This window comes from Mobula birostris, chromosome 1 (assembly GCF_030028105.1).
Source record: "Mobula birostris isolate sMobBir1 chromosome 1, sMobBir1.hap1, whole genome shotgun sequence".
Lineage (NCBI taxonomy): Eukaryota > Metazoa > Chordata > Chondrichthyes > Myliobatiformes > Myliobatidae > Mobula > Mobula birostris.
In genome coordinates this window covers 33534634-33557866 of record NC_092370.1, presented here as the reverse complement: position 1 = coordinate 33557866, position 23233 = coordinate 33534634, and the positions used below count along the sequence as shown (strand labels likewise).

Genomic DNA, 23233 nt, shown 5'->3' with positions numbered 1-23233 from the left:
GTGAAAGAGATATAGGGCTGGAGAACTGGGAATCTGATAGGAGAAGACAGAAGGCCATGGAAGAAAGAAAAGGCAGGAGGAGCACCAGGAGCAGGTGTTAGGCAGGTAAGGAGAAAAGGTGAGAAAGGGAGATAGGAATGGGGAGTGGTGAAGGAGAGGGGGTATTACTGAAAATTTGAGAAATCAATGTTCACGCCATCAGGTTGGAGACTGCCCAGATGGAATATAAGGTGTTGTTCCTCCAACCTGAGTGTAGCCTCATCATGACAGTAAAGGAGGCCATTGACTGACATCTCTGAAAGGGAATGGGAAGTAGAATTGAAATGGGTGGCCACAGGGAGATCCCATTTTTTGTGGAGGACGGAGTGTAGGTGCTTGGCAAAGTGATCTCCCAATCTGTGTCGGGTCTCACTGACATGAAAGAGGCAACACCGGGAGCACCGGATGTCGCAGATAACCCCAAAAGACTCACAGATGAAGTATCGCCTTACCTGGAAGGACTGTTTGAGGCCCTGAATAGTAGTGAGGGAGGAGGTGTAGCACTTGTTCCACCTGCAAGTTTGATTACCAGGAGGGAGATCAGTGTGAAGGGACAGGTCTTGGAGAATAATCTGTTGGATGTGGAGGCTGGTAGGGTGGTAGGTGAGGACAAGAGGAACCCTACTCTATCCCTGGTAGGGTGGCAGGAAGTGGGGTGAGGACAGACATGTGCAAAATGGAAGAGACGTGGTTTGAATTGAATTGACTTTATTTTTTACATCCTTCACATACGTGAGGGGTAAAATCTTTACGTTACATCTCTGTGCAAATTATAGTAATCTGTAATAAACAGTATGTACAGTAAGGTATACGACACAACAGTCAATATAGCTTAGAAATACAATTGTGTCAGCGTGAATTGATCAGTCTGATGGCCTGGTGGAAGAAGCTGTCCTGGAGCCTGTTGGTCCTGGCTTTTATGCTGTGGTACTGTTTCCCTTTCTTATTATTAGCTCTTATAATTGAGGTGAGTGCGATAGGATGCCATTCATCCTGACATGTTACCTTGGTCTTTTTTGGTATAGGGACAATGGTGGATGATTTGAAGCAGGAGAGCACTACACTGAGAGAGGGAGAGATTAAAAATGTCTGCAAACACACCAGCCAGTTGTGCTGCGCCCACTCTGATTACCCGCCCTGGGATGCTGTCTGGACCCGCAGCCATGGGCTGTTCACTCGTTAGAAACTCCTGCATACTTCAGCCTCAGAGATGACCAAGGTGCAGGTCGCGTCAGCAGCTCTTCTTGGGGGCTCAGTATTGGCGACATTGAACCAAGTGTAAAAAAGGTTTAGCTCATCTGGGAGAGAGGCAGTGATGTTGGCAGCACCACTACATTTATCTTTGAATACTGCGATGGTGTGCAGACCTTGCCATAAGCTGCGTGTGTTGTTGGTGGGGAGTTGGGTCTGGATCTTGTCCCTGTATTGTCGTTTCACTGCCTTGATGACTTTGCATGGATCATAGCTGCATTTTTTGACTTCCTGGTGGTTACCGGCGATGAAAGCTCTGTCTCGCGTGGTGAGTGCAGCTCACATGGATCTGCTGATCCAGGGTTTCTGGTTTGCATAGACCCTGATAAATTTTTGGGGGACAACATCCTCAATGCACTTCCAAATAAAACTTGTGATCCCTTCCATGAACTTGGAGGCATGCTCATCATGAAAGACATTCCAGTTGACATCATCAAGGCAGTAGCATGGAGACTGATTGGTCAGACCAACAATGGACAGTTTTAACTATGGCTGTCTCTTGTTTCAGTTTCTGCCTGTACACAGGCAGAAATAGGATGGAGAAGTGGTCAGACTTCCCAAACAGTGGACAGAAGAATGCTTTGTAAGTGTTGTGGAAGGGAAAGTTGCAGTGGTCTTTGTTCTGGAATGAAAAGCGTCACTCTGAGAGCAAACGTGGTGGAGACGGAGGAATTGAGAGACGGGGATGGCGAAGTAACAGGGTGGGAAGAGATATAGTCCAAGTAGCTGTGAGAGTCAGTGGGTTTATAATAAACATCAGTAGATAAACTGTCTCCAGACATAGAGACAGAGAGATCAAGAAAGGAGAGGGAGGTGTCAGAAGTGGAGCAGGCAAATTTGAGGGAAGTTGGAGGCAAAGTTGATGAAGTCGACGAGGCCGCGTGGGAGCAGGAAGCAGCACCAATGCTGTCGTCGATGTAGCATTGGAAAAGTTTGGGAGTGATACCAGTGTAGGCTTGGAACATAGACTGTTCCACGCAGCCAACAAACAGGCAGGCAATGCTGGGACCCATGTGAGTACCCATGGATACAAAAAGAAGCGAAATTTGCAGATGCTGAAAATCCAAGCAACACACACAAAATGCTGGAGGAACTCAGCAGGCCAGGCAGCATCCGTGGAAAAGAGTACAGTCAACGTTTTGGGCTGAGACCTTTCAGCAGGACCATGGCTACACCTTTTGTTTGAAGGAAGTGGGAGGAACCTAAGGAGTAATTGTTAAGAGTGAGGACAAGTTCTGACAAACAGAGGAGAGCGGCGGCGGAGGGGAACTGGTTGGGCCTGGTGTCCAGAAAGAAACAGAGAACTTTGAGACCTAGACTTTCCTGTTGGGGGATGAGGTGTATAGGGACTGGACACCATAGTGAAAATACGTTTGTAAGGTGATCTGGACTAGGGAACTTGAAATCATTGAAAAGATCAAGTGCGTGAAGTGTCGCAGATGTAGGTAGGAAGGGACTGAACCAAGAGGGATAAAACTGAATCAAGGTATGTAGATATAAGTTCAGTGGGGCAGGAACAAGTAGAGACAATGGGTCTACCTGGACAGGCAGGTTTGTGGATCTTGGGTAAGAGGTAAAAATGGGAGGTGCGGGGTAGGGGAACTATGAGGTTGGTGGCAGGGGATGGGAGATCCCCAAAGTTAATAAGGTCAGTGATGGTGTGGGAGACAATGGCCTGGTGCTCCTTAGTGGAGTCCTGTTCGAGGGGTAAGTACGAGGAGGTGAAGGACAGTTGTCGCCAGGACTCAGCAAGGTAGAGGTCAGCCCACAAGACTACTACAGCACCTCCCTTAGCTGCGGGGCTGATGGTGAGGTTAGGATTAGTGCGGAGAGAGCGGAGAGCAGTGCATTTGGAAGGAGTGAGATTGGAATTGGAGAGAGGAGTGGTGAAGTCCAGACAGCTGATGTCTTGTCGGCCGTTAGCAATGAAAAGATGCAAAGCAGGCGAAGTGTCCAGGAAGAGGCGGAGGGTTGAAGATGGGAGAAGGGGTCATCGGTTCGGGGATGAAGAGTTCTTGGCAAAGAAGTAGGCTCCAAGTCGGAGGCGGCGGTGGCGGAGGAAGAGCTCAGCGTCATGGCGGGTGTGAAACTCACTGAGGTGTGGGCGAAGGGGGACAAAGGTGAAGCCCTTACTGAGGCAGAACGTTCTGCCTCAGAGAGGGGAAGGTCAGAGGGGATGGTGAAGGCCCGGCACAGATGAGAGCTGGGATCAGAGGGCAGAAAAGGACTGGCAGTGTCAAATGTGAGAGGAGGGTTGGGGTGTTCAGGGAAAGTGGGGTGAGAGGAAGATTAAATTTATCAGGGGTTCCCAACATGGGGTTAATGATAGGGTCCATGGCATGAAAAAGGCTGTATTAGATGTACCCTGACTCCCCATCCGCCGACCTCGGGACCTATTTTGGTGGACAACGTCGGACGGCGGAACTATTTTGGTCGGGGCTCGGCGGACGGCGGAACTATTTTGGTCGGGGCACGCCGTGCTTATTCTGCATACAGCCGAGAGTGAAAATGGCGGCGTGCAAGAGGAGCAAGGGGCGGAATTCGGTGCCGAACAGTTTGCCTCTCAGTCGTGACTTTTCTCAGGTGATGGAGGTGGCAAGCGGCTGGATCGTGGATTTCATGTGTTACAGTCTCTACCGCTATTTCGGGGCAGAAATGTTCGAGGAGTTCCGAATGATAAGGGACACCATGAATGGTCAGTAAACACGACTCTCGATGATTATTTGTATTTAATTGAATTTAAAGCACATGACTTTATCATTTCCTCTGTCCCAATGGAGATTCTCAACCTGAAACGCCAACATCTCCTTCCCCCTCAATCTACCTTGTTCTTCCGTTATTTCTCCACCAGATTCAATACTATCATTACCCCAAAACTAATCAATAAGCTTCAAGACCTTGGTTTAAATACCTCCTTACGCAATTGAATCCTCGATTTCCTCACTTGGAGACTCCAGTCAGTTCGGATTGGCAACAACATTTCTTCCACAATCTCGGTCATCACAGATGCACCCTGCTCTTCTCGCTTTATACTTTAGACTGAGGCTAAGCACAGTTCCAATGCCGTATTTAAGTTTGTTGACGACACCACTGTCATCAGAATTTAGGAGGACGATTGAAAATCTGTCTGAGTGATGCCACAATAACTTCTCTCACTCAATATCATCGAGACCAATCTCTAGTATTGACTTCAGGGGAGGGAAACAAAAGCTCCCTGAGCCAGTCTTAATCAAGGAATCAGGTGTAGAAAGGTTCAGCAAATTTAAATTCCTCGATATTATCATTTCAGAGGACCTGTTCTGGGGCCAGCACGTAAATTGAATTAGGACGAAAGCAGCGCTGCCTCTACTTCCTTAGAAGTTAGCAAACATCTAAACCTTTGACAGACTCCTATTGATATACGGTGGAGAGTATTGTGATTGGTTGCATCATGGCCTGCATATGGAAAATTATACAAAAAGTAGTAGATACCCCTCTGGGTAAAGCCCTCCCAGCATATCTACCTAGAGCACTGTCGCAGGGAAGCAGCATCCATCATCAAGGACCCTCATCTTGCAGGCTATGCTCTGTTACTACTGCTGCCATCAGGACAAAGGTACTAAAGCCTCTGGATGCACACCACCAGGTTCAGGACTGTCATTTTCACTCAATCATCAGGCTCTTGAACCAGAGGAGACAATTTTACTCACCCCCATCATTGAATTGTTGCTGTAAGCTATGGGCTCACTTTCAAAGACTCACCTCGTGTTCTCAATATCTATTATAATTATTATTTCTGTGTTTTTCTTTTTGTACTTGTACAGTTTGCTGTCTTTTGCGCACATCGATTGTTTGCCCTTCCTGTCGGGTGCAGTTTTTCGTTGATTGTATTGTGTTTCTTGAATGCTGCAAATGCCTACAAGTAAATGAATCTCAAGGTTGTAAGGTGGCATATGTACTTTGAGAATAAATTTCCTATGAAGAATCTAGTTTCTACAGTCTCCTGTGCCTACACATCCTTTTCCCCTCTACACTACATTCCAGATGAATGGTCTTGACTCAAAACATCGACAGTCTATTTCCCTCAGATGCTGCTTGAACTGCTGAATTCTTCCAGCAACACTTTTTTTTTCTTCTGGATTCCAGCACCTTCAGTATTTTGTATCTCTAAGCAAATTTTAAGGTAGCACCTTGCAGGACTTGCACCCTAACTCAAGGTTGTGGAGCAGAGTGCTGTATCAGTCCTGGAAAGTTTCAATCCTGGTTCATTTTATTATCACTGGGACGTGTGAAGCTAATAAGTTATGCTGTGCTTTAGGTTGCTTCATATTATGTGTGGGATTATAGCAAAAATGGAATTAGAATCCCATTTGGACCCTAATGCATACTAATACTGAAGCATGTAGTGATTAAGTAATGATCATGTTGTATTCTGTGGTGAGTCGAACTCCTTCCGTAGAGGAAGAGTATTAGAGTTAATCAAGATATTGGCCAAGTTCTGATTGGCAAGGTTAAAAGGAAGAGTGGGGAAAAGGCCAAATTCATCAATAATTGTTTTCCTTTATGCAACTTACACTCTGGGCTTTCATCTTTCATTGTCTTTATATTCTCTGGTGCAACTATTATGGCATCTGTTTGCGTGTCTCCTGGACTGGTAACCAGGAGAATCTCTTTCTCCTTTAGGGTAATGTCTTTAACCGTGCATGTTGCACATTGTTTCCCTCCCTTCTACCTCATTCCTGACACTTTCACCTTTTGTGTAAATTGTTTGACCACTTAATTTCAAATAGCTTCTTTGCCTGACAAATCTCTTCACTGCTATATGACCATTTTGTGATTTTGGTCTGTTTGTTATTTCTTCTTGGAGGACCTGGCAAGGCATTACATAATGCATTTTCAATTTCATTATTTCAAATGTGTTGTTTGGTTGGGGGGGGGGGAGAAGAGTTTTTCTAATTAATAGGATATTTTTGTGAACTTAGTAACAGTAGTACTGATAATTTCTTTTCTTTTAGGTTTTGTTCAGCAGCCTTCCATTATAAAGTCCAAACAGGCAAAGAAGCTGCATGTCTGCCAAATCCTATCTCGAATTGTGGAAGGAAGTAATCTTGGTAACTATATTTTTATTGTTGGTTTATTTTCCACCTCAATTCAAGATTTAAATAGACGAGATAATTATTTGTATGTTTTTATCAGCAACTGCTCTGTATATAACCAGATCATGCAGACCCCCCCTCGTTTCTCCTTACTGTGCCATCCCACAGTCTGTGGGGATGGGAAATAACATCTCTACCTTGCTAGTGATCAACGCTGGTGCACCTCAGGGATGTGTGCTTAGTCCACTGCTCTACTCTCTACCCCCATGATTGTGAGGCTAGGGACAGCACAAATGCCATCTATAAATTTGCTGATGATACAACTATTGTCGGCAGAATTTCAGATGTTGACAAGGTGTACAGAAGCGAGATAGATCAGCTAGTGCCACAGCAACAACCTTGCATTCAATATTAGTGACACCAAAGAACTGATCGTGGATTCAGAAGGGGTAAGATGACGGAACACACACCAGTACTCATTGAGTGATCAGAAATGGATGGGTGAGCATTTTCAGGTTCCTGGGTGTCAACATCTCTAAGGATATTGACGCTTTACACCTATGGCTGTGTGGCTCAGTATGGCTCCAACACCATATAGAAGTTTGCTGATGGCATCGTCGTTGTGGGCCGTATCAAAGGTGGTGGTGAATCAGTGTACAGGAGGGAGATGGAAAGTTTGGCTGAGTGGTGTAATAACAACAAACTCTCACTCAGTGTCAGCAAAACCAGGGAGGTGATTGTAGACTTTAGGAGAGGAAAACCAGAGGTCTGTGAGCCAGTATTCATCAGAGGATCAGAGGTGGAGTGGGTCAGTAACTTTGTTCCTGGGTGTCACTATCTCAGAGGACCTGTCACGAGCACGTCATATAAATGTAATTGCAAAGAAAGCATGGCAGCGCCTCTACTTCCTCAGGAGTCTGCAGAGATTTGACATGTCATCAAAATCCTTGGCAAACTTCTATAGATGTGAGGTGGAAAGTGTGCTGACTGGCTGCAGTACAGCCTGGTATGGGAACACCAATGCCTTTGAGCATCCTACAGAAGATCAGCCCAGTACATCACGGGTAAAGTCCTCTCAACCATTGAGCACACCTACATGAAACAGTGCCCTGGAAAAGCAGCAACCATCATCAAAAATCCTCACCACCCAGGCTGTGCTCTTTTATCACTACTGCCATCAGGTAGAAGGTACAGGAACCTCAGGACTTGCACCACCAGGTTCAAGAACAAGTTCCTACCCCTCAACCATCAGGCTCTTGAACAAAAGGGGATAACTACACTCATTCTTTTTCTGGTGTTCCCACAGCCAATAGTCTCACTTTAAGGATACTTGTTTATCTTGTTATTTCATGCTCTCGTTATTTATTGCTATTTATTTATATTTACATTTCTGCAATCTGTTGTTCATCAATCCTGTTTAAAGTTACTCTTCCATAGATTTTCTAAATATGTCCGCAGAAAAATAATCTCAGGGTTGTATGTGGTGACGCTCTGATAATAAGTTTTACTTTGAACTTTTTGCACTTTGATCTATCCTGGGCCCAACATGTTGATGCAGCTACAAAGAAGGCAGGACAGCGGCTATATTTCATTGAGTTTGAAGAGATTTGGTATGTCGCCAAAGAGACTTGCAAATTTCTACAGTTGTACCATGGAGAGCATTCTAACTGGTTGGTTCAACGTCTGGTGTGGGGGCAGGGGGCACTGCACAGGATCGAGACAAGCTGCAGAAAGTTGCAGACTCAGTCAGCTGCATCATTGGCACTAGCCTCTCCAGCATCCAAGACACCTTCAAGGAGTGATGCCTCAAAAAAAAAAAAAAGTAATCTTCACTAAGGACCCCCATCAACCAGAACATGACCTTTTCTCATTGTTGCCATCAGGAAGGAGGTACACACGCTCAATGATTCAGGAACAGCTTCTTCCCCCTCTGCCGTCTGATTTCTGAACGGACATTGAACCCTTGAACACTACCTCGCTACTTGTTTCTCATTTTTCACTCCTTATTTAATTACTTACTGTAATTCACAGTTTATTTATTACAATATGCTGCTTAACAACAATTTCATGACACATGCCAGTGATGTTAAACCTGATTCTGGTTCCTGTTGGTTCTGATAGAAGTTCTTCTCTGGCCATGCAGCTTTCCCTGACCTATGCTAACAGGTTGAATGGAGGTCGAAGTCACTGCCACTGAGATTACCACAGAGCAGGAGTTCCCAGCCTGGGGTCCACAGATCCCTTGCTTAATGGTCTTGGCCCATGGCATAAAAAAAGATTGGGGCCCCCTGCCATAAAGAAATCTCCAGACAGGGGAAAGCTGTGGAGCCATACAAAGAAAATGTCTTCTATGATCTCCAATAGGAGTTGGGGAAAGACTCCACAGTATCCAGACCATCTCTAGGTTCATGGAGCAGCCACTGCTAGTCAGTGGCTACCTCCTGCGTGTGGTTCTAAGCTCCAAATCACCATGCTATACAACACGTGCTGGTCCCAGGCTATCTGCTAAAACCAGTGTTCACATGTAGCTTCTTGTGTCCAAGCCTGGGCTTGATAGAGAAGGACAGGAGTTCACACATTGTTCCTGGCACAGAAGTGTGCAGTGGCAGCCAGCTGCCAGTGTACCATTAAATGTAAATTAGAGTACTGTGCAGGTTGAAATGTTGGTGATATAACAAGGTATGTAAACATGAATCGATGTAACTCAAAATTGTGTAATTTTGGATCTGTCTGTATTTGCCTTCATCTGCCCACTTGTGCGTGTGGCAACAGAAGTTGTGCAGTTCTTCATTAGTATACGTGTTAATGTATCTTTTTAACTTCTGGCTTGCAATCTGTGAGTTCATTGCAATTAGCTGTTCAGTTTGGTGACATCTTTGCCCCGTTGCACAACATTACACTAGAGCTAACATCAGATAGCATATTAACAAAGATAGTAATGAGACAAGCTATAGATATTTCCAGATTTTTTAAGGAAGGAAACTGAGGTCACCGATAAAACTTCAGATTGAAGTTCGAAGTAAATTTTTTATCAAAGTACATGTATGTCACCATATCCAACACAGATTAATTTTCTTGTGGGTATACTCAATGAATCCAATAACCATAATAAATCAATGAAGTCCACATCAACAGGGTGGACAACCAGAGTGCAAAAAACAAGCAACACAAGTAAACACAAGAAGAAAGAATAGTTCAAAGTAAACATGTTATCAAAGTACATCTAAGTCACCATATACAACTCCTGAGATTCATTGTCTAGTGTGGATTTACTCAATAAATCCATAGAATAATAACTGTAACAGAATCACTGAAAGACCATACCAGTTTGTGTTCAACCAGTGTGCAAATGCAAAAAGAAAGAAATGATATTAATAAATATTTAAGACCATAAGACAAAGGAGCAGAAGTCGGCCATTCGGCCTATCGAGTCTGCTGTGCCATTTTATCATGTGCTGATCCGTTCTCCCATTTAGTCCCACTCCCCCACCTTCTCACCATAACCTTTGATGCCCTGACTACTCAGATACCTATCAATCTCTGCCTTAAATACACCCAATGACTTGGCCTCCACTGCCACCCATGGCAACAAATTCCATAGATTCACCACCCTTGGGCTAAAAAAATTTCTTTGCATTCCTGTTCTGAATGGGTGCCCTTCAATCCTTAAGTCATGCCCTCTCGTACTAGACTCCCCCATCATGGGAAACGGCTTTGCCACATCAGTATTTAGAACCGCGGCCACTCAGTGATCGGAAGCATGAGAAGACGTGGCTCACTCAGGTTCACCAATTGAGTACATTTGGCATTGTTTTGCAGCATTTTGGTGTTTTGAGCGGTGGCCAGTCAGCGATCAGGCTTGATTGGCAAGAACAAATTAAATAAGGTAGGGGCAAACAGAACAGCCTTTGTTGGAGTGGACAGTGTTATTTAAGGCTTTAGCTCTTTCAGGCTTCAGTGAGGAGAGGCTTGCATGGGGAGAAGGTAAAAAAGCTGTAAGTAGATTTTTTTTTCCCAGTTTATTTATTGTTTTCCTCCTTTATATTTGCATAGTTAGAACAGTAGGGATGCCAGGCAGGGAAGTGGAATGCTGCTCTTGCAGAATGTGGGAAGGCAGGGAGACCACACCTGCAAGAAGTGGGCCCAGCTGCAGTTTCTAACACTCTGCATTAAGGTGTCGGAGCTGGAACTAGATGAACTCAGGATCATTCGGTAGGCTGAGTGGGTAATAGATTGGCCATATAGAGGGGTAGTTATACCCAAGTTGCAGGACACAGGAGACTGGGTGACAGCAGGAAGGGGAAACCAGTTAAGTGCAGAGTACCTGTGGCCATTCCCCTCAACAACAGGTATACCACTGTGGGTACTGTTGGGGTGAAGATGACCTAGCAGAGGAAAGTCACAGCAGTCATGTCTCTGGCATTGAGCCTGGCTCTGTGGCTCAGAGGAGAGAGGGGAAAGGAGGTGAGCTGTGGTGATAGGGAATTCATAATTAGTGGAACAGAAAGGATGTTCTGTAGACGAGAACAAGATTCCCGTCTAAAATTAAGAAAGACTATATGGCAGAACTAGATCAATTGGAAAAGGAAATTACAAAATTAGAAAAAGAATCTCAAAGACATATGTCAGAAGAAAAACGAAGGCAACTTGTCAATAAGAAGTTACAATATAATACGCTTCAGACATACAGAATGGAAAAAGCAATCATAAGAACTAAGCAAAGGTATTATGAGTTAGGTGAGAGAGCACAAAAAATTCTTGCTTGGCAGTTGAAAACAGAATAAGGTTCCAACACGATAAATGTAATTAGAACAAGTGCAAATAAAATTACTTATAAACCTTTAGAAATTAATGAAACCTTCAAAAGTTTTTATTCTGAATTATATCAATCAGAATCACAAAATGATGTTAATGAGATAGAAAGGTTTTTATCACAAGTAACTCTTCCAAAATTGAAGAACAGAGGTTGAAGAAGCTTTAGCATCACTCCAAAGTAATAAAGCTCCAGGAGAAGATGGTTTTCCACCTGAATTTTATAGAAAGTTTAAAGATTTATTATTTCCTCCCTTTATGGAGTTAATAGGTCAAGCAGAAAAAATACATAAACTCCCAGAATCTTTTTCAACAGCGATTGTAATAGTATTGCCAAAAAAAGACAGAAATCCTTTAAAACCAACATCATATAGGCCTATTTCTTTATTGAACACGGATTATAAAATAATAGTAAAAATTTTATCGAATAGATTATCTAAATATTTACCAAAATTAATACATATGGATCAAACAGGATTTATTAAAAATAGACAATTGGCAGATAATGTAACTCGGCTACGCAGTATAATTCATTTGGCACAAAAAAGGGACGAGAAGAGTATAGTAGTAGCCTTGGGTGCAGAAAAAGCATTTAATAGATTGGAATGGGATTTTTTATTTAAAGTATTAGAAAAATATGGGTTAGCAACATCTTTTATAAACTGGATTAAAACTTTAAATACTAACCCTAATGCTAAAGTAGTGGCAAACACTCAAATTTCAACACCATTCCAATTAAAAAGGTCAACTAGACAAGGTTGTCCATTATCACCTGCTTTATTTGTACTGGCGATAGAACCATTAGCAGAACTAATGAGAATTGATCCAGATATTATGGGTTTTAGAGTTAATCAGGAGGAATATAAAATTAACCTTTTTGCTGATGATGTTTTGATTTACTTAACAAACCCACAACATTCGTTACATAAATTATCTTCTAGATTGGATGAATATGGGAAAGTATCAGGGTATAAAATAAATTGGGATAAAAGTGAAATTTTACCTCTTATTAAAGGAGACTATAGCCAATGTCGATTAGCAACCCAATTTAGATGGCCGGTAAATGGTATAAAGTATTTAGGTATAAGACTTGATAATGATGTAAACAATTTATATAAATTTAATTATTTACCACTATTGAAAAAAATTCAAGAAGATCTTGACAAATGGATGATACTACCAGTAACATTAGTGGGTAGAGTCAATGTTGTAAAAATGAATATATTTCCTAGATTACAGTATTTGTTTCAAACATTACCAATACAATTGCCACAGAAATTTTTTCAGGAGTAAAATAAATGTGTGAGAAAATTTCTCTGGAAAGGTAAGATGTCAAGAATATCATTGGAAAAATTGACATGTAAATTTGAGTTAGGAGGGTTACAACTTCCAAACTTTAAGAATTATTATAGAGCTAATCAACTTAGATTTATTGCATCTTTCTTTGATGATCGAAAACCGGCATGGATTAAAATAGAATTAGATAAGATAGGAGAAAATATACCTGAAGATTTTATATATAAATGGGAATCTAAATGGATACGGGAAAAGAAAGAATCTCCTATATTAAAACATTTGATTGATCTATGGAATAAGATAAATGTTGGTAATGAAATACAGAAATCTTTATTAGCAAGGAGACCTTTGTTCCAAAACAGACTTAGTCCTTTTACAGTGGATAATCAACTTTTATATAATTGGTACCAAAAAGGGATTAGATCTATAGGAGACTGTTATGAACGAGGTATATTGTTGTCATTTGAACAACTAAAGAATAAATATAAAATATCAAATAATACTTTCTTTTGTTACCTTCAATTAAGGCAAACTGGGTCAAACAATGTTTTTGCCAAAATCTAATGAAATTGAAATTTTAATTCAAAAAGGGAAAATTAAAAAATTTATTTCTTATATGTATAATTTGATTCAAAAACAGACAATTAAACAAGGAATCCATAAGTCAAAACAAAAATGGGAAATGGATCTGAATATTAATATTGATGAAACAAATTGGTCAAGACTGTGTCTTGACAGTATGACAAATACAATAAACGTTCAACTTAGATTAGTACAATATAATTTTTTACACCGATTATATATTACACCACAAAAAATAGATTAAATTCAAATTTATCTGATAAATGTTTTCGGTGTAATCAAGAAATTGGTACTTTCTTACATTCTACTTGTTCTAAAATTCAACCTTTTTGGATAAATTTAAGAGTCTTATTGGAACAAATTACTGGAACTCAATTTCGGCATAACCCTGTATTACTTCTATTAGGTGATATTGAAGGAATAAAACCGAAACTCAAATTGAATAAATATCAGAAAGAATTCATAAAAATTGCACTGGCAGTAGCTAAGAAAGCTATAGCAGTTACTTGGAAATCTGATTCGTATCTAAGTATGAATGGTTGGAGCAATGAAATGGCTAGTTCTATTCCATTCGAAAAAATTACTTATAATTTAAGAGATAAATACGAAACATCTTTGAATATTTGGCACCCTTATTTACAAAAGATAGGATGGCATATTTAGTTGCTCCAATGATAAAGATCTTGGTCCCTTGGGGAAAGTAACTAATAAATATACTAAATTTATTTTGAATCCCATGGAGCATGTGGAAACCTTCCAATATCCAGGCGGTTCTTCTCTTTTTTTTTCTTCTTTCTTTCTTTCTTTTCTTTTTAGGTAGGGGTATATATTGGGGGGAGGGGTTAAGGGGAGGGGGGAGGGTAGCTATTATCTTCTCATGTATTCACTTTGAAAACTCAATAAAAATTATATAAAAAAAAAAGATTCCCGATGGTATGTTGCCTCCCGGTTGCCAGGTTTCAGGACATCTCGGGTCATGTCCTCAGCATTCTTAGGTGGGAGACTGAGCAGCCAAAGGCTTTGGTCCATGTAGGTACCAATGACGTAGTTGGTGTCATTGCAGTGGAGGAGCAACGAGGTCTGCAAAGCGAGCTCAGGGTGTTCGATGCTAAGTTAAAGGACAGGGTTGTGATCTCAGGATTGCTACCTGTGCCATGTGCTGGTGAGGCTAGAAACAGGAAGATCATACAGTTTAACACGTGGCTAAGAAGTTGTAGTAGGAGGGAGGGCATTAGATTTTTGGAACAACGGCCTCTCTTCCAGGGAAGGTGGGACCTATACAGAAGAGACAGTTAGCACCTGAACTGAAGGGGGACTAATATCCTAGTGGGAATGTTTGCTTGTGTTGCACAGTGGGGGCGGGTGGAAGAGTTTAAACTAGAGCTGCAGGGGGCTGGGAAACAGGCTGCCAAAACAGATAGTGGAGAGGTTGTGGAGACAGATGTTAAGCTGCAGACGAAGTCAGGAATCTGAAAGCTGAGCCTGGTGCATCTAATGTCCTGAGTTGCGTATATTTTAGTGCATGAATCAACACATTAAATCATGATAGTGTAGCCATTAGTGAGACTTGGTTGCAGGAAGGGCAGGACTGGCAGCTCAATGTTCCAGAGTTTCATTGTTTTGGGCTTGACAGACCAGGAGGGATTAAAGGGAGAGGGGTGGCATTATTGGTCAGGGAAAATGTCACAGCAGTGCTCAGTCAGGGCAGACTGGAAAACTCATCTAGTGAGGCTTTATGGATGGAACTGAGGAATAAGAAAGGTACAAACACGATATTGGGGCTATATTATAGATCACACAACAGTCTGAGGAATTTAGAGGAACAAATTTGTAGAGAGATCGCAGACTATTGTAAGAAACATAAAATTGTTGTAGGTGTTTTTAACTTTCCACATACTGACTGGGAATCCCATACTGTAAAAAGACTAGATGGGATAGAGTTTGTCAAATGTGTTCAGGAAAGTTTCTTAAACAGTACCTAGGAGCTCCAATTAGGGAGTGTGCAATGCTTGATATGTTATTAGGGAACGAGATAAGGCAGGTGACAGAATTTTGTGTAGGGGAACACTTTGTATCTAGTGATCATAGTGCCATTAGTTTCTAAGTAGATCTGGTAAAAGATAGGGTTGGTCTGTGGGTTGAGATTCTAAAGTGGGGGAAGGCCAATTTTGATGGTTTCAGAAAAGATCTGGTAAGTTGTGGATTGGGACAAACTGTTTTCTGGAAAAGGTGGGCTTAGCCTTCAAAAGTGAAATTTTGAGAGTAACAAGCTTATATATGCCTATCAGAACAAAAGGTAAAGACAACAGGTGTAGGGAACCTTGATTTTCAAGAGATATTGAGGCCCTAGTTACGAAAAAAAAAGAGGTGCATAGCTGGTAGGAACTAATGTGAGGTACTTGAGAAATATAAGAAATGCAGGAGAGTACTTAAAGAAATTAGGAAGGCTAAAAGAAAGTAGGAGGTTGCCCTAGTAGACAAGGTGAAGGAGAATCTTAAGGGATAAGAGCAAAAGGATTGCCAGGGACCTCTAGAAGAGTGGTAATCTATGCATGGAGCCAATAGAGATAGGAGAGACCTTAAGTAGATTCTTTATATCTGTATTTACTCAGGTTATGGGCACAATGTCTGTAGAGGTGAGGCAAAGCAGCAGCGAGGTTATGAACCTAATACAGATTACAGAGGAAGAGGTGTTTGCTTTCTTAAGGCAAATTAGGGTTGATAAATCCCTAGGGCCTGACAAGGTGTCCGCCCTGATCCTGTGAGAGGCGAGTGCAGAAATTGCAGGGGCCTAGCAGAGATACTTAAATCATCCCTAGAGACGGGTGGAGTACCAGAGGACTGGGGGAAAGCTAATGTTGTTCCGCTCTTTAAGAAAGGCTCTAAAAGTAAACCAGGAAACTACAAACAGGTGATCCCGATATTAGTAGTTCGAAATTTATTGGAAGATGTTCTAAGGCACCAGGTGCAGGAGTATTCGGATAGCCATGGACTGAATAAGGATGGTCAGAGTGGCTTTGTGTCTGGTAGGTCATGTCTAACCAATCTTAGGGTTTTTCGAGGAAGTTACTGGGAAAGTTGATGGCAGTGGATGTTGTCCACATGGACCTTGGCAAGTCATTTGACAAGGTCCCACATAGGAGGTTTGTCAAGAAGGTTCAGTTGCTTGGCTTTCAAGATGAGGTAGTAAATTGAATTAGACATTAGCTTTGTGGGAGAAGCCACAAAGTTGTAGTTAGCTGCCCTTCTGACCGGAGGCCTGTGAGTAGTGGAGTGCCGCAAGGATCGTTGCTGCGTCTGTTGTTGTCATCTATATCAACGATCTGGATGATAATGTGGTAAACTGGATCAGTAAATTTCCGAACAGCACCAAGACTGGGAGTGTAGGGGACAGCGAGGAAGACTATCAGAGCATACAGCAGGTTCTGGACCAGCTGGAAAAATGGGCTGAGTATTGCAACCAGGAATTTGGTCAATTTAACTGAGAATTTTATTTATGAATCATGCTCCTTTTTTTCACAGTTAACCCAAAAAACAGTTAGATTTTCACAACTTGATGAAGCAAGATTTGCATATTTCTCCTTGCCAGGTTAGTTAGGGAGCAGCGGTGGACAGCAACCTTGATCTCTTGCCAGAGGTGTTTGGTCAAGTTAAGGGCAGGACTGTGACTGGGTTACAAAATTATATCAATTTTCTTCATTTGAAACTACCACATAGTTGTTCTGGCAGTGTGTTTTGTTTGGTTCATTGTCTTGCTGAAAGACAATTTCCTCGCCAGTTTAAGCTTTCCGACAGAGGCTGGCAGTATCTCTCTGTATTTAGTAACATTCATCTTCCCATCAATCCAGACCAGATTTCCAGTCCCTGCTGCTGAAAAGCTTCCCCAAAGCATGATGCTCCCTCCACCATATTTTAGAGTAGGGATGGTGTTACCTGACTGAAGCACAGTATTAGATTTATACCACAAGCTTAGTATTGAGGCCAAAAAGTTCCACTTTACTCTCATTCAACCACAAGACCTTCTTCCACATCTTTACAGTATCTTCTAAGTGACACTTTGCAAAGTCTTTATGGGTATGGATGTGCTTTTTTTTAAGCCAAGGCTGCTTCCTTGCCGTTTTTCCATAAATACCCTGTATGTGTAAGGCCTTAGGGATTATGGAGCCGTGAACTTCATCTCCAGTTGCAACCATTGAGTGAGCTGCAGAAGTCAGAGTAACTGGCATCACAGTAGTCTCTCTAACAAATGCCATTCTTCTCCAGTGACTAAGTTTAGAGGGGCAGCTAACCTAGGTAGTGTGGCTGTTTCATATTTTTTCCACTTTTGCACAGTGGATTGTATTGATCTCCATGGTATGTTCAGTGCTTTTGAGATAGGTTAAATTTGAGATGGTCTTGTATCCTTCCCTAGATTTGTTTTTCTCTATTATCATTTCCCTGACTTGTCTTGAATGTTCTTTTGTCTTCATTTTGGTGTGGTTTGTTGAAAATCTACCAAACTGTTGGACCTCACAGAGAAGGAGTATTTACTCTTAAGAATTCATTGAAAACAGGTGATCCAAATTGGGTGAACTGGTAAGGTGATATATTGCTCCTGAGGAAAGTTACTGTAGTAATTATAAGGGGATGAGTACTTCAGTATGTACTTTATACTTTATTGTCGCCAAAAATTGATACTAGAGCGTACAATCATCGCAGCGATATCTGATTCTGCGCTTCGCACTCCCTGGAGTACAAATCGATAGTAAATATTAAAAATTTAAATTATAAATCATAAATAGAAAATAGAAAGTAAGGTAGTGCAAAAAAAAAACGAGAGGCAGGTCCGGATATTTGGAGGGTACGGCCCAGATCCAGGTCAGGATCTGTTCAGCAGTCTTATCACAGTTGGAAGGAAGCTGTTCCCAAATCTGGCCGTACGAGTCTTCAAGCTCCTGAGCCTTCTCCCGGAGGGAAGAGGGATGAAAAGTGTGTTGGCTGGGTGGGTTGTGTCCTTGATTATCCTTAACAGTTTTGGTTTTAATTTTTAGTAAATTATTGACAGGTTTTGGAATTGCTCTTTTGATTTGACATGGTGCACAGTATTTTGTAAATTAGCTCAAAAATCCTAACTCAATATAGAATCATAGAAAATAGGTGCAGGAGTAGGCCATTCGGCCCTTCGAGCCTGCACCGCCATTCAGTACGATCATGGCTGATCATCCAACTCAGAACCCTGTACCTACCTTCTCTCCATACCCCCTGATCCCTTTAGCCACAAGGGCCATATCTAAATCCCTCTTAAATATAACCAATGAACTGGCCTCAACTGTTTCCTGTGGCAGAGAATTCCACAGATTCACCACTGTCTGTGTGAAGAAGTTTTTCCTCATCTCGGTCCTAAAAGGCTTCCCCTTTATCCTCAAACTGTGACCCCTCATTCTGGACTTCCCCAACATCGGGAACAATATTCCTGCATCTAACCTGTCCAATCCCTTTAGAATTTTATACGTTTCAATCAGATCTCCCCTCAATCTTCTAAAGTCCAGAGAGTATAAGCCTAGTCGATCCAGTCTTTCATCATATGAAAGTCCTGCCATCCCAGGAATCAATCTGGTGAAAATATATTTTAAACTTAGAAGATGAGACAGTAAAATGTGAAAATAGTTGCGAGGCTGAATAATCTTTCAAAACACTGTAAGGCCCTGGGTCTTGCTTCCAATGTAACTGGCCATTTATCCAGCTCTCCATAAAAGTTGACGATATTGTCCTTGAAAATGTAGATCTTTTCCGTACCCTGGCAGCATTCTCTCTTCAAAAGCAGACATCGACTCAGAAATCAACCACTGCCTGGGTAGTGCTAGTGGAGCCTACTCAAGATTAAGGAAAAGAGCCTTTGAAGACGGCAGCCTGCGGGCCCAAAAAAAATCTTTTGATCTATAGAGCAGTCATCCTTCCTAAATTCAAAACGAGAAAATCTGCAGATGCTGGAAATCCAAGCAACACACACAAAGTGCTTTTGGGTTGAAACCCTTCGGCAGGACTGGAGAAAAATGCTGAGGAGTAGATTTAAGAGGTGGGAGGAGGGGAGTGAGAAACAAGGTGATAGGTGAAGCCTGGAGGGGAAAGGATGAAGTAGAGAGCTGGGAAGTTTTGTATGCTGACAGAAACAGAAGGCTATGGAAGAAAGAAAAAAGGGGGAGATGCATCAGAGGGAGGTGATTGAAGGGCAAGGAGATACGGTGAGAGAGGGGAAAAGGGGATGGGAAATGGTGAGGAGGGGGTTGGGGGTCATTATCAGAAGTTTGAGAAATCAATGCTCATGCCATCAGCTTGGAGGCTACCCAAACGGGGAAAACGTAAGTGTGGTAACATCACGACAGTGGAGGAGGCTAAGGATGGACATATCGGAATGGGAAGTGAATTTAAAATAGGTGGCAAGTGGGAGATCCTGCTTTTCTGGGAGATGGAGTGTAGGTGCTCAGTGAATCGGTTTCCCAATCAACATCAGGTCTCACCGATATTCAGGAGGCCACACCAGGAGCACCGAACACAGTATGTGACCCCAACAGACTCACGGGTGAAGTGTCGCCTCACCTGGAAAGACTGTTTAGGGTCCTGTGTGGTAGTGAGGGAGAATGTGTAGGGGCAGGTGTACCATTTGTTCCGCTTGCAAGGGTAAGTACCAGGAAGGAGATCAGTAGGGAGGGAATGAATGGACAAGGGAGTTGCATAGAGAATAATCCCTGCGGAAAGCAGAAAGTTGGGGGGTGGGGGAAAATGTGCTTGATGTTGAGATTCCATTGGAGGTGGCGGAAGTTTCGGAGAGTTATGTGCTGGACACAGAGGCTGATGGGGTGGTAGATGAGGACAAGAGGAACCCTATCCCTAGTAGGGTGGCGGGAGGAAGGGTAAGAGCAGATGTGCGTAAAATGGAAGAGATGCTGTTGAGGGCAGCGTTGATGGTGGAAGAAGGGGTGCCCCCCTTTTTTTTTTTGAAAAAGGAGGACATCTCCTACGTTCTGGAATGAAAAACCTCATCCTAAGAGCAGATGCGGTGGAAATGGAGGAATTGAGAGAAGGGGAGGGCGTTTTTACAAGTAACAGGGTGGGAAGAGATATAGTCCAGGTATCTGAGAGTCCATGGGTTTATAATAAGCATTGGTAGAAAAGCTGTTTCCAGAGATAGAGACAGTGAGATCGCAAAAGGGGAGGGAGGTGTTGGAAATGGACCAGGTAAATTTGAGTCAGGGTGGAAGTTGAGGTCAAAGTTGATGAAGTTGACGAGTTCGGCATGGGTGCAGGAAGTAGCACCAATGTAGTCATCGATGTAGCGTAGGAAAAGTGCAGGACGGTCACCAGTGTAGGTTTGGAATATAGACTATTCCACGTAGCTGGCAAACAGGCAGGCACAGCTGGGACCCATGCGAGTGCCCATGGCTACCCGTTTTGTTTGAAGGAAGTAGGAGGAGCCAAAGGAGAAATCATTTAGAATGAGGACAAGTTCTGCTAGGCCGAGGAGAGTGGTGGTGGAGGAGAACTGGTTAGGTTTGGTGTCCAGAAAAAACGGAGAGCTTTGAGGCCTTACTGGTGGGCGATGGAGGTGTATAGGGACTAGACATCCATAGTAAAGATGAGATGATGGGGGCCAGAGAACCTGAAATCATTGAAAAGATCCAGAGCCTGTGAGGTGTCATGGATGTAGGTAGGAAGGGACTGAACTGGGAGGATAAAAGGTATGCCGATATGAGTTCAGTAGGGGCAGGAACAAGTTGAAACAATGAGTCTACCTGGACAAGCAGGTTTGTAGATCTTGGGTAGGAGGTAGAAACAGGAGGTGTAGGGGGTGGGAACTATGAGGTTGGTGGCGGTGGATGGGAGATCCCCAGAGCCAAAAAGGTTGGTGATGGTGTGGGAGACAATGGCCTAGTGTTCCTTAGTGGGGTCCTGTTCAAGGGGTAAGTAAGAGGAGGTGTCTGAGCTTCAGCAAGGTAGAGGTCAGTACACCAGACCTCCTTTATATGCGGGTTTGATGATAAGGTTAGGATTGCTGCGGAGGGAGTGGAGAGCAGAGCATTCGGAAGAAGTGAGGTTGAAATAGGAGAGAGGAGTGTTGAAGTTTAAATGGTTAATGTCCCATCAGCAATTAGCAATGAAAAGGTACAGAGCAGGCAGAAGACCAGGGCGGTGTCCAGGAAGAGGAGAAGGGTTGAAGATGGGAGAAGAGGTCATTGATGTGGGGTGGAGAGCCCTTGCCAAAGAAATAGGCTCGGAGATGGAGGTGGCGGAGGAAAATCTCTGTGTCGTGGCAGGTGCGGAACTCGCTAAGGTGTGGGCGCGGGGGGACACAGGTGATGCCCTTACTGAGGGCGGAATGTTCTGCCTCAGAAAGGGAATGGTTGGAGGGATGTTGAAAGCACAGCACAGATGAGAGCTAGGATCGGAGGGGGGAAGGGGTTGCTAGTGTCTGAGGGAAAAGGAGGTTTAAGGTGTTGAGGGATGGTGGGGGTGAGAGGAAGATGGAATTTTTGAGGACCCGAGCTGGTGGTGGGACCTGAGGGAGGTGGGATTGCAGAGTGGCGGTGAGGCAAGGGGAGATGGGGGGTTCCAGCGGCAGCGCATGACGACCCAGTCTGAAGGTCAAGGCCGGAGTAGGAAGTTGCGCAATGGGCACTTTGGAGATGTCCAAGGTTGTTGAAACCTGCGTGGACCTAATGGGTGTCTTCCAATCCTGTATGGAGCTGAAACATGGACCACCTACAGTTGGTACCTGAAAGCCCTGGAACAATACCACCAAAGAGCCTTACGAAAGATTTTGAGCATCAGCTGGAAGGACAAATACACTAACACCTCCTGGCGAAGGCCAACATGAACAGCATCTCCAACAATTGAGCAGCATCAACTCCAGTGTTTAGATCATGTTATCTGGATGCCTAACTAGTGTCTTCCCAAACAGATCCTTTACTCCCAGTTGAAGGGAGGTCAGCAAGCCACTGGCAGGCAAGGGAAACGCTTCAAAGTTAACATCAAAATCTGCATGAAGAAATTCAGCATTATACAGTGGCATGCAAAAGTTTGGGCACCCCTGGTCAAAATTTCTGTTAGTGTGAATAGTTAAGTGAGTAGAAGATGAACTGATCTCCAAAAGTCATAAAGTTAAAGATGAAACATTCTTTTCAACATTTTAAATAGATTAGTGTATAATTTTTTGTTTGTACAATTTTAGAGTGGGGGAAAAAAGGAAAGGCGCACTATGCAAAAGTTTGGGCACCCCAAGAGATTTGAGCTCTCAGATAACTTTTACCGAGGTCTCAGACCTTGATTAGCTTGTTAGGGCTATGGCTTGTTCACAGTCATCGTTAGGAAAGGCCAGGTGATACAGATTTCAAAGCTTTATAAATACCCTGACTCCTCAAACCCTGTCCCAACAATCAGCAGCCATGGATTCCTCTAAGCAGCTGCCTAGCACTGAAAATTAAAATAAATGATGCCCACAAAACAGGAGAAGGCTATAAGAAGATAGTAAAGCATTTTCAGGTAGCTGTTTCCTCAGTTCGTAATGTAATTAAGAAATGGCAGTTAACAGGAACGGTGGAGGTCAAGTTGAGGTCTGGAAGACCAAGAAAACTTTCCGAGAGAGCTTCTGGTAGGATTGCTAGAAAGGCAAATCAAAACCCCCGTTTGACTGCAAAGACCTTCAGGAAGATTTAGCAGACTCTGGAGTGGTGGTGCACTGTTCTACTGTGCAGCGACACCTGCACAAAAATGACCTTCATGGAAGAGTCATTAGAAGAAAACCTTTCCTGCGTCCTCACCACAAAATTCAGCATCAGAAGTTTGCAAAGGAACATCTAAACGAGCCTGATGCATTTTGGAAACAAGTCCTGTGGACTGATGAAGTTGAAATAGAACTTTCTGGCCGCAATGAGCAAAGGTATGTTTGGAGAAACAAGGGTGCAGAATTTCATGAAAAGAACACCTCTCCAACTGTTAAGCATGGGGGTGGATCGATCATGCTTTAGGCTTGTGTTGCAGCCAGTGGCACGGGGAACATTTCACTGGTAGAGGGAAGAATAAATTCAATTACATACCAGCAAATTCTAGAAGCAAACATCACACTGTGTGTAAAACAAAAAGCTAAAGATGAAAAGAGGATGGCTTCTACAACAGGATAATGATCCTAAACACACCTCAAAATC

The 23233-nt window shown here is 42.9% G+C and overlaps 1 protein-coding gene across 2 annotated transcripts in view; it reads left to right on the top strand.

Annotated features, from left to right (window-relative positions):
• The first annotated feature begins 3757 nt into the window (after positions 1-3757).
• Positions 3758-23233, top strand: part of terf1 (telomeric repeat binding factor (NIMA-interacting) 1) — a 44354-nt gene continuing 24878 nt past the window's right edge. Inside the window, exons 1-2 of one of the 2 annotated variants that reach the window (XM_072253810.1) lie at positions 3758-3985; positions 6285-6380. In XM_072253810.1, the coding sequence (XP_072109911.1) occupies positions 3799-3985; positions 6285-6380 (283 nt within the window). In that variant the 5' untranslated portion in view covers positions 3758-3798. The remainder of the gene's footprint in view (positions 3986-6284; positions 6381-23233) is intronic. The other variant, XM_072253804.1, reaches the window with a different exon arrangement.